The sequence below is a fragment of the Drosophila elegans genome, unplaced genomic scaffold (assembly GCF_018152505.1).
Source record: "Drosophila elegans isolate 14027-0461.03 unplaced genomic scaffold, ASM1815250v1 contig_767, whole genome shotgun sequence".
NCBI lineage: Eukaryota > Metazoa > Arthropoda > Insecta > Diptera > Drosophilidae > Drosophila > Drosophila elegans.
Window position 1 is genome coordinate 1,787,847 of NW_024546120.1, and position 15,961 is coordinate 1,803,807.

A 15,961-nucleotide genomic window follows, 5' to 3' on the forward strand; every position below is an offset into this window, starting at 1 on the left:
ACTTCGGCTTGCCGAAGTTTGCTTCTAGTTATTTTTGCATTTGCTTCGTCTGCGACTTCTGGTTTTCTAGGAGCAGAAGCAGAAGCAAAATCATATGAAATTAAACTTACTTCAGTTTTTTTAACACAAGCAATGTTTTATCTGACTAAATATGTACCATATACAAATATGCATATATGTACAAATATTCGGTAGAATGTCAAACAGGAAAAATAATGAAGAATGAGAGAATTTAAGCTCATGTTTATTTCCAATATAATTTATAATACATTATTTTTTTAATTTTAGATTGAACTGTGTATGCATAACGGAGAACATTTTAAAAATCGGGAAATAGGAAAGTCGTTTGCTACTAAAGGTGTTCCTTCACTTCCAGAGCCTACTGTACCTCCACCACCACCACCTGCATCTGTAGGTATAACACCAAAGAAATTAAAGCCTGAGCCCATATATGAAGCAATAAACGCAAACAAATTAACGAATTCCAACGAAAAACCAAATGAAAATTATGTATTGCTTCAGTATAAGATTCTTCAAGATAACAACAAACAATCTTTCGCGTCTTATTCTCCATTACTTGGAAAATATCAATTGGAAGATGGACGTCAAGAAAGGCGAAGACAAAGAGTAGAAAAAAAAATTTGTGAACTAAACTGCATTGAAGATGGTCATAAAGATATTCACAACGACGACACATTTTACAATATTCTTGAATTTGCGGAGAACTATTTCAATACACACGACCTTTTGAAAGACGATAACTTTATTAGCAACCCATCAGAAAAGGCTGAAAACATAGCAGATTATAAACACAAGATGACAATATTTTTAAATTCTGACATAATTCCAACATCCCATATTCATATGTACGATCCAGAGAATGTTTTATTGTCTTGTAATATATTTAGAGTAAGTATATTTTTATAATTATAAATATTTACGCAACTTAGACGGGCGTCCATTTTTAAGTTTATGAAATCGCAAATAGGATTGGTCCTATTCTTTGACCGAATACATTGGTATCTGCAAAATAAGGTAAATTTTTTTTTTAATATCATTAATAATCGAGTACAACTAAGCAAGACCGCTCACTTATCTTAAACGTAAAAATTTCACAACCCACTTATTTTATCACTTTGAAGATCAAGCTTAGTTTTCTTGTGTGAAAGTATTTTCCAACGTCCAGAGTGTAAAATGCAAGGTCCAGCGACGACGTGGCACCAAGTCTTATTTATTTATTCTTTCGATTGATGTTTTAAATCAGAACAGATAGACCAGTACAAACAAGTAGCTCTTAGGTCCCTAAACAATTTAGGTGGCAACGCAAGACGCAAAAACGAACAATTGAAGCCAAATTGAAGCTAAACTTTTCTCGCCTTTCAAAGCATTTTTAATTCGTTCTCCTGTTCGTTTTGGCGATAACTAAAGAGCAAATAATCAGGGAAAAGAATATCAATGTTTTTGTTATTTCTTTCCTTTAGCTGTATTCCTGCATCAACGGTAAGCTTTAGATTTGAGTGATGGGGTTTTTAAATGGCGTAACTGGTTACGTTCTTCTGGAATTAAAACAAAAAAAAAAACAAACCCAGCAATCGTCCTATATAATTTTAAGCATGGTTTACTAAAAATTGCGCAACAATTTCATTCCATGGGAAAGGAAGTTGTATTTCCGACTTTTTATTATAATACAACTATCTGTTCTGATTTCGATAACGAGAAGGTGTTCGGAGTAAAATTAAGTCAGCTTTAATATTTCAATAAAAAATTCAATTTAATTATGAGTTCCACTGAATATAGTATCTAAATATTTTCGGAGTAATTTTTAATATGAGTATAATAATATGTATTAAAAAGCATATTAAATATAGATATGTATTATATTTAAATCAAATTCAGAGTTCATTATTTTTAATTATAAATTACTCAAAAGGTGTTTTTAACATAAGACAAATAAGTTTTTTTTCGTTTAAATTATTTTATTTCAGCACAATTCATTACCAGTACTGTACTTTTATACAGTTTATTAAACATTAAACATAGTGACTACCACTCACATCATAAATAAGCATTGGATGTCTTGTAAACTCAAGTTAAATTTTTTTAAAAACTTTGTTGTTCCTTTCTTTTTCTCATTCATATGGTAGCAGAATGTGTTTACATATACAACATTACAGGCAGCATAGTTGTCATTTCACAAAATAGTTGTCTTTTCACAAAAATCTACGTCTTTGGTATTTTTGGCATTTATAACAGGGATACATAGTTTATTTTAATGCTTTTAAGAGAGTTAACAAACATGATAAAATTGTTGATTTAAGAACCCAAGGCAACTCAGAGACCGGTGGATACCTTACTTTTAACGTGATAAAAATTTAAAAACACATATCTAAAGATTGAATGAATGAATCCAAACCATATACATACACTTTTATCAAAGTAAACAATGAAAGATTTTAACGATATTGCTTTTTCTTCTTGCTTCTATGAACATGAACGTTTAAACTGTTTCTAAATTCGAATAGTTTTACCGAAAAGTTCAGCAGCTTAACTTTTTGGTAAGAATCGTTTTAAAAATTCAGAACCACAAAATAACATGTAAATGTAAGTCCGCACGCAGTTTATTTACAGTTTGGCAACTAATTCTTTGCAAAATAGGAAATGTCCATTAAATTAATGTTGATGTTTAACATTTATTAACAAAAATATGATTTATTTCAATTTTTCTTTTATATCTTTTATCATATTGTAATTATGGATTAAAAAAAAATATAAATTTCAGCATAAAACACAGAAAAATAAATGAAAAACAAAAAAATTCGTCCCTCTTGGATGTGTTCTTATCTCTTATTTTCATTACGTTTTTGGTTTGGACAAGTGCACAATTGAATGCATTATTAACAATGCCTGGCAAACGTGTTGATAAAAATTTAATCCAACTAGTTTACTTTAATTATTATAAGGGTAAACCGGCAAAGGAGTTAGCAAAAATGTTTAATATTAAATTAAGGACAATATACAACATTACTAATCGGGCAGAAAATGAAAATCGGCTTCATCTGAATAATTCTGGAGGCAGACTAAAAAAGCTCACCAGACGCGATCAATCAAAAATTTTGGAAAAGATTGGCAAAAATCCACAAACTACACTCAAGCAGTTGGCATTGGAGTTAAAAAATGATTGCAATGTAACTGTGAGTCACGAGACTGTACGAAAAGTTCTCAATACTAACAAGTACTCATCACACGTAGCGAGAAAGAAACCAATGCTCTCTGCGCTAAACATCGAAAGGCGGCTCAAGGCGGATCTTTTGTGATGAAACTAAGATAATGTTATATTATCACGATGGGCCCAGCAAAGTTTGGAGAAAGCCGAAAACAGCCTTTAAACAGAAAAATATAATACCAACAGTGAAGTTTCGCAAACTAAATGTAATGGTTTGGGGATGTATTTCCTGCAAAGGTGTTGGAGAGCTTCGAATTTTTAATGAAATTCGAGTTTTATTTGGATATTTTAAAAAATGAACTAACAAACAGCTTGAAGGCGTTTGGGTTTATTAACCCTCAAAACCGAAATAAACTTCAATACAAACTTTATCAGGACAACGATCCCAAGTCGTCATACATCGTTACATTTTTTAAGTTTTGGTTACGAATCTAACAAATGTTTGCATTTTGCAAAGAATTTATTGACAACTGAAATTTTCTTATTTTTTTATTTTTGTTATTTTTTTCTCTGTTTAATGTTGAAATATAGTTAAGAATCAACCTTACAGTATTATAAAAGAAAAACTGAAATAAATCGTATTTTTATTAATCAATATTAATCTTAAAAATTGATATTATTGACTTTTTTCATTTTGCAAAGAATTAGTTGACAATATGTATGTATGTCTTTGTATACATGTATGTGCAGCGTGAGTGTACCCCTTATATGTATGTCGCTTTATTATTATACCCTTGCAGAGGATATTATTATTTCACTCAGAAGTTTTCAGCGCAGTAAAGCAGACATTTCCGACCCTGTAAGGTATATATGTATGTATATTCTTGATCAGCATCACTGATGCATCGATCTAGTGTATTATAAACGTTGTTTAATTAAGCTTGACCATTAGGTTGGTTTTGTCACCTTTAATTGGTTGAGTGCCATTATAATATTGATTCTAAGGGTTAGTGGCTCGGAGCTGCCCTGGTCGCTGCTAGCAGCGGCCATATAAGTTAACCGGGCGACGGCAATGACCGATCGTCCGAAGCCTCGCTCCGGCCAAACTGCTGACACAGCGCCTGGCCGGAAGCTCGTGCATAGCCGGTAAGAACTGCCCATTGGAGTGGCCGCTATGAGTCTCTTTCTTTGTTAGCCTTAAGTTCAGTTCTGATTTAAATCCAATAAAGAGCACATCGCTCGTAAAACAAACTCCGGCAATCGCCGTTAATCAATTTATCATTTGAACACTGACTGAGTCTTAAGGCCAGGAGTGAACGGAGGGCAGTTACCCTTCCAACATAATCTTCCTAAATCATACTTTGGGAAATCTTAGGCCAGCCTGCTAAGAGCCAGCAGCTAACACACAACTACCAGCAACCTACAGGCATCAGTGGACCTGACGTCTACCTACGTCGAGAGGACAGAAGAAGCTACCGTTTATCTCACCAATATACTAATTTATACATACATAGGAATGTTTATGCGCGCACATAAGGCGCAAAAGCGCGAGAGAAGTTGTAAATGCATCGGGTGCTTATGCGATCAGGCCATGGGAATATGCTGACACTTGGACCTTCCATATGTCTGGCTCTGAGGCGCGTTTTGGGTAGTCATATTTCTGTTGGCCAGTTTAGTTTGTGTTTATGTTAGTACACTGTATCAGAATGTTGGCATCGGTACAGCGGATACTCGCTTAAAGTTGATTTAACGATATATGCATACTACGTCTCCTCCTCCCTCCTTTTAAAAAATATCGTAATAAAATGAAAAATAGTTTCTATAGATTATAAATTTAAAACGTAAGCAGTGTATTGCTTAGGTTCGATAGAATGATGTGACTAACATTCCTATAACTACTTTTTATCCCGTTAATTTTAACGTTTAAAGGTTTTCCGTTGTTACCTTTAATAGGAGTAGAAATAATTTGTATACATTTAAGCCGCGCTTTTTCATTCCGTTTAGTCGTCAACTCCAAGCAATGAGCAAAATTGAATCTAAAAAGTACAATTTTGCTCATTGATGTATCAACCCCGGTGATATTTCATCGAATGGTATTTTTATACCAAAACCCGGTGTACATTTTTTAACTATTCATTACTCATTTCTCATTCATTACTCATTGAAATCGTCACGTTCGTAAAATCGTATGGTTAAAAAAGAAGAAATGAGCACTAAATGAGGTGAACAATGTAGTATCATAAGCTCATTAGTAATATTTTTTAAGTAATTACTTTCACATTTATGTTCTAATCCCGTTGTTCCGATTCGATGTAAAATTATGAACTAAAATTTCTTAAGCAATATTAGTTCCGAGAATGAGAGAGACAAGCGCAGACTTTGTAAAAAGCACGTTAACATTAAATTGAAATAGAAATATTAAGACTACGATAATAATTTCAGAAGTGGGATAGACACCTTTGTAACATCCGCCTTCATAAACATTTTGGCTATTCGAGAACTTACAATTTTTTTGCGACTCCATTTTGGAATGGACAAGTCGGAAATTTTAGAGTGGCTTGAAGCCAAGGAAATCGTGTTCCCAATAAGTGCAATTTTAAGACAACTGCGCAAGCTTGCTTTTGACGCCGGTTGCCAGAATGCGGCTGATATCCCGGAAAGAACATTGGGGGAAGAAGGCGCCAAACTTGAGGTATTAAGCCAAGACGACAGATGCATTCGTAGCTTGTTATCATTCTCGATTAATCCGGCCAATATCTTCTTCTTAGCTACCCTTATGGCGGCGTCAGGTAGTGCTTCTTCTTCGTCGATGTCTTCGCTAGCTGTTACCTTTGAAAGGTAAAAACTATTTCGTATAGATTTGAGCCTCGCTTTTTAATTTAGTTTTGTCGTGAACTCCAATAAATAAGCAAAATTGTACTTTTTAAATATTTCATCAAATGGTATTTTTATACCAAAACCAGAGCATATTTTTTACTATCGGGTTTTGGTCATAGGTTGTCTTGCTCGCACTTTCGTAAATTCGTATAGTTAAAACAAAAAATGAGCAATGAATGAGTCCAACAATGTAGTGTCATAAGCCCATGAGCATAGTGAACCTTTTAGTCGCAAGGTCACTACTTTTCGTACGTCTGAGAAGCTGAGAAGCTTTATTCAAAGTTTGCCTAGGCAAATCTATTTCTTATTTTCCTGCGCAGGATTTTTTTGTTTTATTTTGGTTTCCGTTAGTGACTCAAAATTTTATTATTCGTTTGAATATTTTTTAAATCTTTTATAGTTGTTTTTGAAAGCGTGTCGGCTATATGATTGTCTTTTTCTTAAGATATTCCACAGTAAAATCATATTCTTCTAAGTCTTATCTCATTCGTGTTAGTTTTGAGCTCGGGTTTGTCATTGAAAAAAAGTAAGTTAATGGCCTATGGTCTGTTGTGACTGTGAAATGTCTTTCATAAATATATGGTCGAAAATAATTTATCGCCCAGTAAATAGCTGCTAAATCTTGTTCTGTTTTTTTTTTGTTGATTTCTCCTTTTGTAAACGAGCTCGATGCATAGGAAACTGGTAACTGTAGCCAATTAAAATTTCATTGCGAATCATTTATAAATAAATCAATCAAAGATCACTAAACATAACATTCAAAACAAGTGTCCTAAAAGCCCGCTCACCTAAAAAGCAATCGTCGGTATAGTATGCAGGCAACATTCGCTCGCAAAACATCGACACGAGCTGATTTAGTTTTAATATATATATATAATATTAATATTTATACAATAACCCAATAGTAAATACGCCCATATTCTAAGGGTACCAAGTTTGAAAAGTGGCAAAAGACAAAATATTCTGGATGCGCCGAAATAAAATAAACGCACACATGCTTCTGTGTACGAGAATGCATGATCAAGCATACATACAAGGACGAATTCAAGCGCAGGGCAGCCTTCTTCAAAAGCGCCTCTCTGCGACTGAACGACTGAACTCGTGCAATGAGTGCGCGAGCATAAAAATGAGAATAAGAATGAGAGAGCAAAAAACCCGAACGCACACGAAGTGCATGGACCTGCTGCTGTGAGCACGGTGGACCTTCCGCGGTCCGTTTTTTTGTGTCCAAATGCGTCGTATGAAATGACCAGTCTATATGTTGTATGGTTAGTGGTTTAATGATCTATGATTGATTTCTTGTTGTTTTTTTCCTTTGCTATTTCTATGAGAGATGTTGTTTTTGGCAATGCAAGAAAAAGAGAAAACTTAAAACTAAATCAGCTCGTGTCGATCTTTTGCGAGCGAATGTTGCCTGCATACTATACCGACGATTGCTTTTTAGGTGAGCGGGCTTTTAGGACACTTGTTTTGAATTTTATGTTTAGTGATCTTTGGTTGATTTATTTTTAAATGATTCGCAATGCAATTTTAATTGGCTACAGTTACCAGTTTCCTATGCATCGAGCTCATTTACAAAAGGAGAAATCAACAAAAATACAACTGAACAAGATTTAGCAGCTATTTACTGGGCGATAAATTATTTTCGACCATATATTTTTGAAAGACATTTCACAGTCACAACAGACCATAGGCCATTAACTTACTTTTTTTCAATGACAAACCCGAGCTCAAAACTAACACGAATGAGATAAGACTTAGAAGAATATGATTTTACTGTGGAATATCTTAAGAAAAAGACAATCATATAGCCGACACGCTTTCAAAAACAACTATAAAAGTATTAAAAAATATTCAAACGAATAATAAAATTTTGAGTCACTAACGAAAACCAAAATAAAACAAAAAAATCCTGCGCAGGAAAATAAGAAATAGATTTGCCTAGGCAAACTTTGAATAAAGCTTCTCAGCTTCTCAGACGTACGAAAAGTAGTGACCTTGCGACTAAAAGGTTCACTATGCTCATGGGCTTATGACACTACATTGTTGGACTCATTCATTGCTCATTTTTTGTTTTAACTATACGAATTTACGAAAGTGCGAGCAAGACAACCTATGACCAAAACCCGATAGTAAAAAATATGCTCTGGTTTTGGTATAAAAATACCATTTGATGAAATAGTTAAAAAGTACAATTTTGCTTATTTATTGGAGTTCACGACAAAACTAAATTAAAAAGCGAGGCTCAAATCTATACGAAATAGTTTTTACCTTTCAAAGGTAACAGCTAGCGAAGACATCGACGAAGAAGAAGCACTACCTGACGCCGCCATAAGGGTAGCTAAGAAGAAGAAGATATTGGCCGGATTAATCGATAATGATAACAAGCTACGAATGCATCTGTCGTCTTGGCTTAATACCTCAAGTTAGGCGCCTTCTTCCCCGGATGTTACAAAGGTGTCTATCCCACTTCTGAAATTATTATCGTAGTCTTAATATTTTTATTTCAATTTAATGTTAACGTGCTTTTTACAAAGTCTGCGCTTCTCTCTCTCATTCTCGGAACTAATATTGCTTTAGAAATTTTAGTTCAACATTTTACATAGAATCGGAACAACGGGATTAGTACATAAACGTGGAAGTAATTACTTAAAAAATATTACTAATGAGCTTATGACACTACATTGTTCACCTTATTTAGTGCTCATTTCTTCTCTTTTAACCATACGATTTTACGAACGTGACGATTTCAATGAGTAATGAATGAGAAATGAGTAATGAATAGTTAAAAAATGTACACCGAGTTTTGGTATAAAAATACCATTCGATGAAATATCACCGGAGTTGATACATCAATGAGCAAAATTGTACTTTTTAGATACAATTTTGCTCATTGCTTGGAGTTGACGACTAAACGGAATAAAAAAGCGCGGCTTAAATGTATACAAAATACGAAATATTTTTGGCCCTTTTAAAGGTAACAACGGAAAACCTTTAAACGTTAAAATTAGCGGGATAAACACCATATAATAAACAAAACAATAAAGTATAAATTGAACGTTAAAAAGGCAGTGTGACCGTGAACTTATTACCAAGACAATCTCAAGTAGTATTTATATAGTTGTCTCTGCCTTTGAGCTTCAAAGAATTCGTCAATGAATGAGGGGAACAATGTAATGTCGTACCCGTATAAGAAGTAGTTATAGGAATGTTAATCACACCATTCTATCGAACCTAATCAATACACTGCTTACGCTTAAAATTTATAGTTATTTTATTTATTTATTTCATTTTATTACGTTATTTTTGAAAAGGAGGGAGATATAGAATGCTTATATCGTTAAATCAAATTTAAGCGAGTAGCCTCTGTACCAATGCCAACATTCTGATACAGTTTACTAACATAAACACAAACTAAACTGGTCAACAGAAATATGATTACCAAGAACGCGCCTAAAAGCAGACATATGGAAGGTGCAAGTGTCAGCATCAGTGCTGCCAGATTTTGAGAGATAAAATAAGCTAGATTGAAGAAAAAAATAAGCTAGAATAAGCTAAAAATTAAAAAAATTAAGCTAAAAATAAGCTAACCATGGAAAACATTAAAATAGTTGATTTTTTACTTTTGTTGATATTATATTTATATAGTTATTAGAGCAAAGAAATAATTTCATCGACTTCATCATTCGATTTCATATATTTAGCGGATGAGCTGACTAAAGCGAGGTATTTCGTTGGAAGTATGTAGTCATGGCAACATTTGCCATGACGTCGCAGTCCATATCTATAACATAAAAAAAAATACTTAGTATATTTTAAATAATTTAAAATGTCAAAAACAAACCTTATTCATAAAATTGCGTTCAAGCTTTTTAAATTCATTTTGTTGCGCAACTTTGTTTTGACCATGTTCATTTGGCTGAATACCCTCTCAACCGCAGCATTCGACCATGGCAGTGAAAGAATGTGCAAAGCAAATAACTCCAGTTGCTCGAAAGCTTTGTTTTGGCCAGCATCCTTATACATCAAAACTTCTGACCAAAACTCTATAGTTATTTCCTTTTTTTCCCAATTAATAAGGTGGATTTTTCCAAATTGGGATACTATTTCATCAATATTTTCATATTTGAAATGTTCCAACAACGAAATAATTTTATCTGGCGTTATATTTGCTTGTAGCATATTGCCAACGCCGAAAATATCCATTTGTTTTAGTACTTCAATGTCCAAATTATCGATTAAAATTACCAAAAATTATAATACAATCGAAAAATAAAAAATTTGTTGTTATAAATTTTTTTAAGCCGAAATAAGCTAAATGAAATTTGAAATAAGCCAGATTTTAAGCTATATGCATTTCAAGTATTTTTCAAGCTATTTCATTTTAAAATATGCTAAATCTAGCTTGAAATAAGCTAAAATGGCAACAATGGTCAGCATATTCCCATGGCCTGATCGCATAATTCGCGCCTTATGTGAGCGCATAAACATTCGTATGTATAAATTAATTATAAGTCCTGTTTAAGGATTTATTTTAAGACGCACTGTACTGTACGAATGACAAGTCTTGGTAATTGCCGTCACGGTTTATTTCCAAAATTATAATTATCTTATATCGAAAGCTAGCCCTATGCCCTAGAAGTGCTGACCCGGCTGCCCATGCATGGTCTGGGTAGCCGCCGTTGCATCAGAGTGCATTGCGCTGACCGAAGCTTGGGGTTTTGGCGACGTCGTTGTGCAACATTCGTAGGTGTCGCTGATCTTGCATTATTTAAGTCTGTTGTGCATGATCAGCTTGGGAACTTCCGTGTTGCTGTGAAACCGTGTTAACTCCTCCCTTACTTAGATGAAGGACGGCCTCGGACTTCTTGAAGCTGTCAATGATAATTTAAAGGTCACGCTGACGTTGGTCTCGGTGGCATCTTTGGTAGAGCTTGTAAATAGTGAAATTGTAAAGCAAGTGACCAAGAAGGCGATCGTGGTCACTCCAGATATTATAGTCCCTTTCCAGTCCCTTTTCTATTTCGCCAATGTAACGTATATTTATATTTAATTTTTGTAAGTATGGTAAGCTCAGTATTTCTTGATGGCCCGTAATGTTAAGGACTGTTGATGCAGTTGAGGCTGGTGACTTCTTAACGTAGCTCTTCAAGTTTTGGTATACGGCGTTATTTATTTTTACCTCGTCATCGAATGTAAAGAGGAACGTTCCGGTTACCAGTTGTCCATTGATCGTAACTGTTCCGTCATTAAGAATGATAATGCCATCATCGATGATTGTTAGGTGTTCAAGGTGGCTGGTGCGAGTTGAACAGTGTGCGTTGCCTCCTGGGTGAAGTTGCTGTGCGCAGTTTGTGTAAGGCATTTCTCTGCAAAATGTTGTTATAAGGGCGGTGCTGCAGTTTCCAATCGGCATGATTTTGTTACCGCAATCAGCAAAATTAATAATAGTGCCGTTGTTTTCAACGGGGTGCTAGATTATCTTCTTACAAGCTAAATACGGCTTAGGATATTTTAATATAAAGGGTAAAAATTATTATTTTATAAAACTTTGAGCAACTTCCATTAGATAAGTAACAGTAACATTTGTAGAATGTTCATTGATTAAATTTTGTAAATCATTTGAATCTAAAATTGCGGGGTTGATTATTCCAATTTTCGTAAGTAAAACTGACAACATTCTTGATAGCAATTTTTCATACAAATTTTCTGTATTTATCTGTTCTACTTTTGCGTTTTTTACTAAAATGTTTACTGTGTTTGTTAGGATATTTATTTGTTCCTGGGTCTTTGTGTTAATGTTGCTGCCTGTTTTCTGATTCTATGAGTTCTTTCTGCTTGAATTTAATTTTCTCGAAGTCATCGAAATCTGAAGTACCGGCTTTTAATGCTGTACCTAATAAGTTGATGCTTCTGGCGAGTCTATGGTGAACATTTAATTACCTCAAATTGTCCTTATGGACCACCCTCCCCTTTATTAAGACTGTGGTGCCCAAGTTTGCTTCTATGGTTTCCTCGGTGTACAAATTGGAAAGTTTGTTTCCCAACCTCTAATTTGATTTTACGAGAACTTTGTCTCCTACTTGAAAATTTCTGTCTTGTCTAGTTTTATTTAATCTTTGTAGTTGGATGTTCTGTGCATTTGAGACTTTATCTCTAATTTCTGCATTAAGCTTTATGGTTTATGAATGAATTATGTCGATGGGTCGTTTATTTGTTACAGAGTAAATTGTTCTATTGTATTCTATAGCCGCGAGGAGTAGTAATTCAACCGTTTCCTCAATACCTCTTTCGATTTTTAAACACCGTGCTTTTTCTGTTAGTGTACTGTGGAATCTTTCCACTTGTCCATTCGATGTACTGTGAAGCGGTGGTGCATTAACGATTTGCACGTTAAACCGGTTGCTTAAAAAAAAAACTAATTATTTCAGATTTTATAGAGGGCTCATTATCGCAATATATTGTTTTCGGTCGCCGGTAGAAATTAATAGGTTTTAAAATCGCGGTTTGCACATCTGCAATGGTTCTGGAAGCGATTGGTTGAACAATTGAAAATTTTGAAAATTTATCTACGCAAGTTAAAAAGTATTTTTTATATGTTGAAAATTTGTAAATGTGTAGGATTTCGCCTGCGTACGAGGGAATGGGTGTTTCTCCGAGAATCTGTTTCTGAGGGTGTCTATCGTATTTTGTCTTCTGGCATATTTTACAATTTGCGAACACCTCATTAGCCATATGAGTCATTTTGGGAAAAAAATAGTCTTGCAAAATCTGTTTCACGTTTTTTTGAGCGGCCCTATGAGCCCTGTTTTGTTCTGACACCGTAGTTTCCTGTTGCTCATTTTTGTCTAGGATGTCAGGCACCAAACGGTTCGTGTAACGGAATGTGGTTCCCGGAAAAGTTTGTATTAACTTATGTTGGATAAATGCCAGTACTGGTAGTTCGCATAAAATTGTATTGACTACGTCTTTTTTGACCACATCGCATACTCTCTGTATAAGAGTTTCTCTATCCGAGAAATATAAGAGATGTCGAGTTTTTTCACCAAATATAATGACCGTTCTAACTGAAGCAGTTCAGCTTTCTTCTATAATTATCTGTTTCCGAAAGCAGTTGACCGGTTTGTCTGGGCGTTGTGATCGTCAATGAAAGCTTTCCAGCGCTTAATTTTTGCGTTTGGATTGCGATCCCTTTCCTTAGTTGCAAAATTTAGTTCCCTGTCCTTTAAAGTTCGTGATATCATGGTTAGAGGTTTTCCGTCCTGTGACAAGACTGCACCCAAACCAAAAGACAAAGCATCTGTCGTCCAGTCGAACGCTTTTTTGTAATTTGGATATAATAGCATTACGTTTTCAGACGCGAGAACAGTCTTAAGTTTTTCATATGCCTGACGTTGATTTTCTTCGAAGTTAACAGGAATTTTCTTTGATTGTCCTTGACCTTGCCATTTTCTCCTTTTAGGATGTCACTTATAGGTTTTGCCTATGTTTTTATGTTTCCCTGTCCATCGGTCCTTTTTTTATCAACGACCCAAACAGGGTTTTTAAATGGAGACTGAGATGGTCGGATTATGCCGTCTCGTAATAACGCTTGTGTTTCTGTATTTACATTGGGTATGGGTACAAATACACACGTACGGTTTCCTAACATTTCCGGAAATTTTTCCAATATATCCTGTGGTACAACTATATCCTCAACTTTTGTAAAATTAACATCTGCACATTTCAAAAATTTAATTTCCTCCGAACTGCTATTAGTTATTAACTTTTTTCTCTTAGATCAAGTACGACGTCAGTTTTTTATAGTAGGTCCAGTCCAATTATTCCATCAAACGTTGTTAAGTTTGGTAGTAAGAAAAATGTTGTATTTATATTAAAAAGGTGCATTATACATTTTTTGTTTATTGTGTTGCGACCATGGATTGATTTTATAGAGAATGGTTTATTTACGAAAATAACATTTTTTTATTCTTTCATAGGTTTGATGTAATTCATTGAAGCCCCTGTGTCAATTAAAAGTTTTATATTTCTCCCTGCGATATCCCTTTCTATGAATGAGAGCAGGGAATTATGCCTAAAAAATGTATTTCATCGTATTCTACTAGGTCATCGTCGATGTTCTCACATTCCTTTTCGGCTACCGCTGGGTATTCATCATTTGGTAGGTCGTTTTCTACAGTCAGATGGTTTATCCTCTGGTGTTTTGGTCCTGTATATGATTATTGTTACCGTTGGGTTGAATATTTTTGTAAGTGTTTTGAATTTGCCTTGAAAACGGTCCACTTTGTTGGTTTTGGGTTGGTTGTCTAAAACGGGATAATGAGGGATCAACTTCCATTGGTTGTGTCGGATCCTGTCTGGGGAGTTGTTTTGGTAGTATTCTATTAAAGTGGGGGTTTTTAGCATTTGGGTTAAACTTAGCGTCTGTCGTTGCACTTCTTTGTTCAGCCCTTTGGTGTTTTTCCTCCGTGCAACGTGCAAAACTACATGCGAACATGTATCGCTCATGATTTGCGTCTACTTCTTAGGCTAATGCTAAAGCGGAAGGAAGATCGGTTGTTCTTGCCGAAAAAAGAACGTCGCTAAGCGATTTCCTTGTGCCTCGATCAGTGAGGCAGCTACCGAGTTGTCGTAGGTCATTTATTGACGGAGTGTTGACATCTCCTGTTCTATTAAATATATCGGTCGTTTGTCCGCGTATGTAAAGCCAAGCCTGTTAATAATAGCTTTAAAATTTAAAGGCGTGTCGAACGACGAAAGAACCATATCGACTGAGCCATTTATTTTGTTTCGGAGAATGCCTAAGGCTTGGTAGTGCTTGGAACTACCATCATATTTTTCAAATACTTTATAGGCGGTATGCGTCCTCCAAGAGACGTATGTCTCATTCTTTCCCTCAAAGTCCGGCAGGGACTTCATAATATCTAACGTTTCGCAGCAAGCGATACCTATTATGATTTCGGCATCCTTATACGTTTCTACTTCTGGTGTGCCGATATTTACACCGCCTAATCGCTCTGAACATCTTGTAATTTTTTTTCAAAGCTCTTTTCTTGCGCGGCAAGTGCGCTCGCAACTGCGCCTTCTATAATGGATTTTAATTATTCACTGGTCAATGCCATGCTTGAACTATTTTGTTGTGAACTTTCCGCGGTATTTAGTTTTTGAAATCTGTCTAATAATTCTTCTATCTCTCTAACGCTCATATGATTTTAACACAAAGAACAAAGAATTTTGTTCCTTTCGTATTTAATTTTTTCTAAAAAAAAGGTTTCCGAACTTGTTTTACCTTTGATTGAGACTCTTAGGAAATCACTTTTTGAATATTTTTAAAATATTTTGCAATTTGAAAATAGTGGGAATATCAATGAACACTCTACTTACATGGTTTTTATTTAATTATAAAACTAAATGTTGTTGCCGCTGTCGGTGTCTTCCTTCTTTTAATTCAGTTTCGCTCTTGTAGTCGTTCTTTGTGGTTCTTTATATTTGGTTGATTTGTTGTTGGTTTTTCTTTTTTTTACGAATCGAACGCGTTTTTTAATTATTTGTTTTTATGTTTTTATTTTAACGTCTTACCATCGCGTTTTTTTATTTACACGGGTCGAGGGTCTTACGACGCGTTGGGAGCCAATTAATTATAAGTCCTGTTTAAGGATTTATTTTAAGACGCACTGTACTGTTCGAATGAAAAGACTTGGTAATTTCGAGGTTTAACCGTCACGGTTTATTTCCAAAATTCAACTAACTGCTAAGTACAATAATTCTTATAACGAAAGCTAGACCTATGCCCTAGAAGTGCTGACCCGGCTGTCCATGCATGGTCTGGGTAGCCGCCGTTGCATCAGAGTGCATTGCGCTGATTGCGCTGACCGAAGCTTGGGATTTTGGCGACGTCGTTGTGCAACATCCGTAGGTGTC

General features: G+C 34.9%; 1 protein-coding gene and 2 long non-coding RNA genes across 8 annotated transcripts in view; 2 read left to right on the forward strand and 1 right to left on the reverse strand.

Annotated features, from left to right (window-relative positions):
• LOC108136797 (myosin-I heavy chain) overlaps nucleotides 1–15,961 on the forward strand; it is a 1,412,760-nt gene that overhangs the window by 696,846 nt on the left and 699,953 nt on the right. For 4 of the 5 annotated variants that reach the window (XM_041710095.1, XM_041710096.1, XM_041710098.1 and 1 more), the window contains exon 13: nucleotides 289–909. The exons of the other annotated variant lie outside the window; for it this stretch is intronic. In XM_041710095.1, the coding sequence (XP_041566029.1) occupies nucleotides 289–909 (621 nt within the window). The remainder of the gene's footprint in view (nucleotides 1–288; nucleotides 910–15,961) is intronic. 5 annotated transcript variants of the gene reach the window in all.
• On the forward strand, nucleotides 5,429–6,082 carry LOC121467805. Of its 2 annotated transcripts, XR_005977841.1 has the most exons (3): nucleotides 5,516–5,544; nucleotides 5,606–5,855; nucleotides 5,932–6,082. It is a non-coding gene; the product is annotated as an uncharacterized LOC121467805 (long non-coding RNA). The 2 variants fall into 2 exon arrangements; XR_005977840.1 differs by having other exon boundaries at nucleotides 5,429–5,855.
• LOC108136384 lies at nucleotides 8,231–8,589 on the reverse strand. The gene is made up of 3 exons (XR_001773957.1): nucleotides 8,574–8,589; nucleotides 8,461–8,512; nucleotides 8,231–8,381 (listed from the first exon to the last, which is right to left on the reverse strand). It is a non-coding gene; the product is annotated as an uncharacterized LOC108136384 (long non-coding RNA).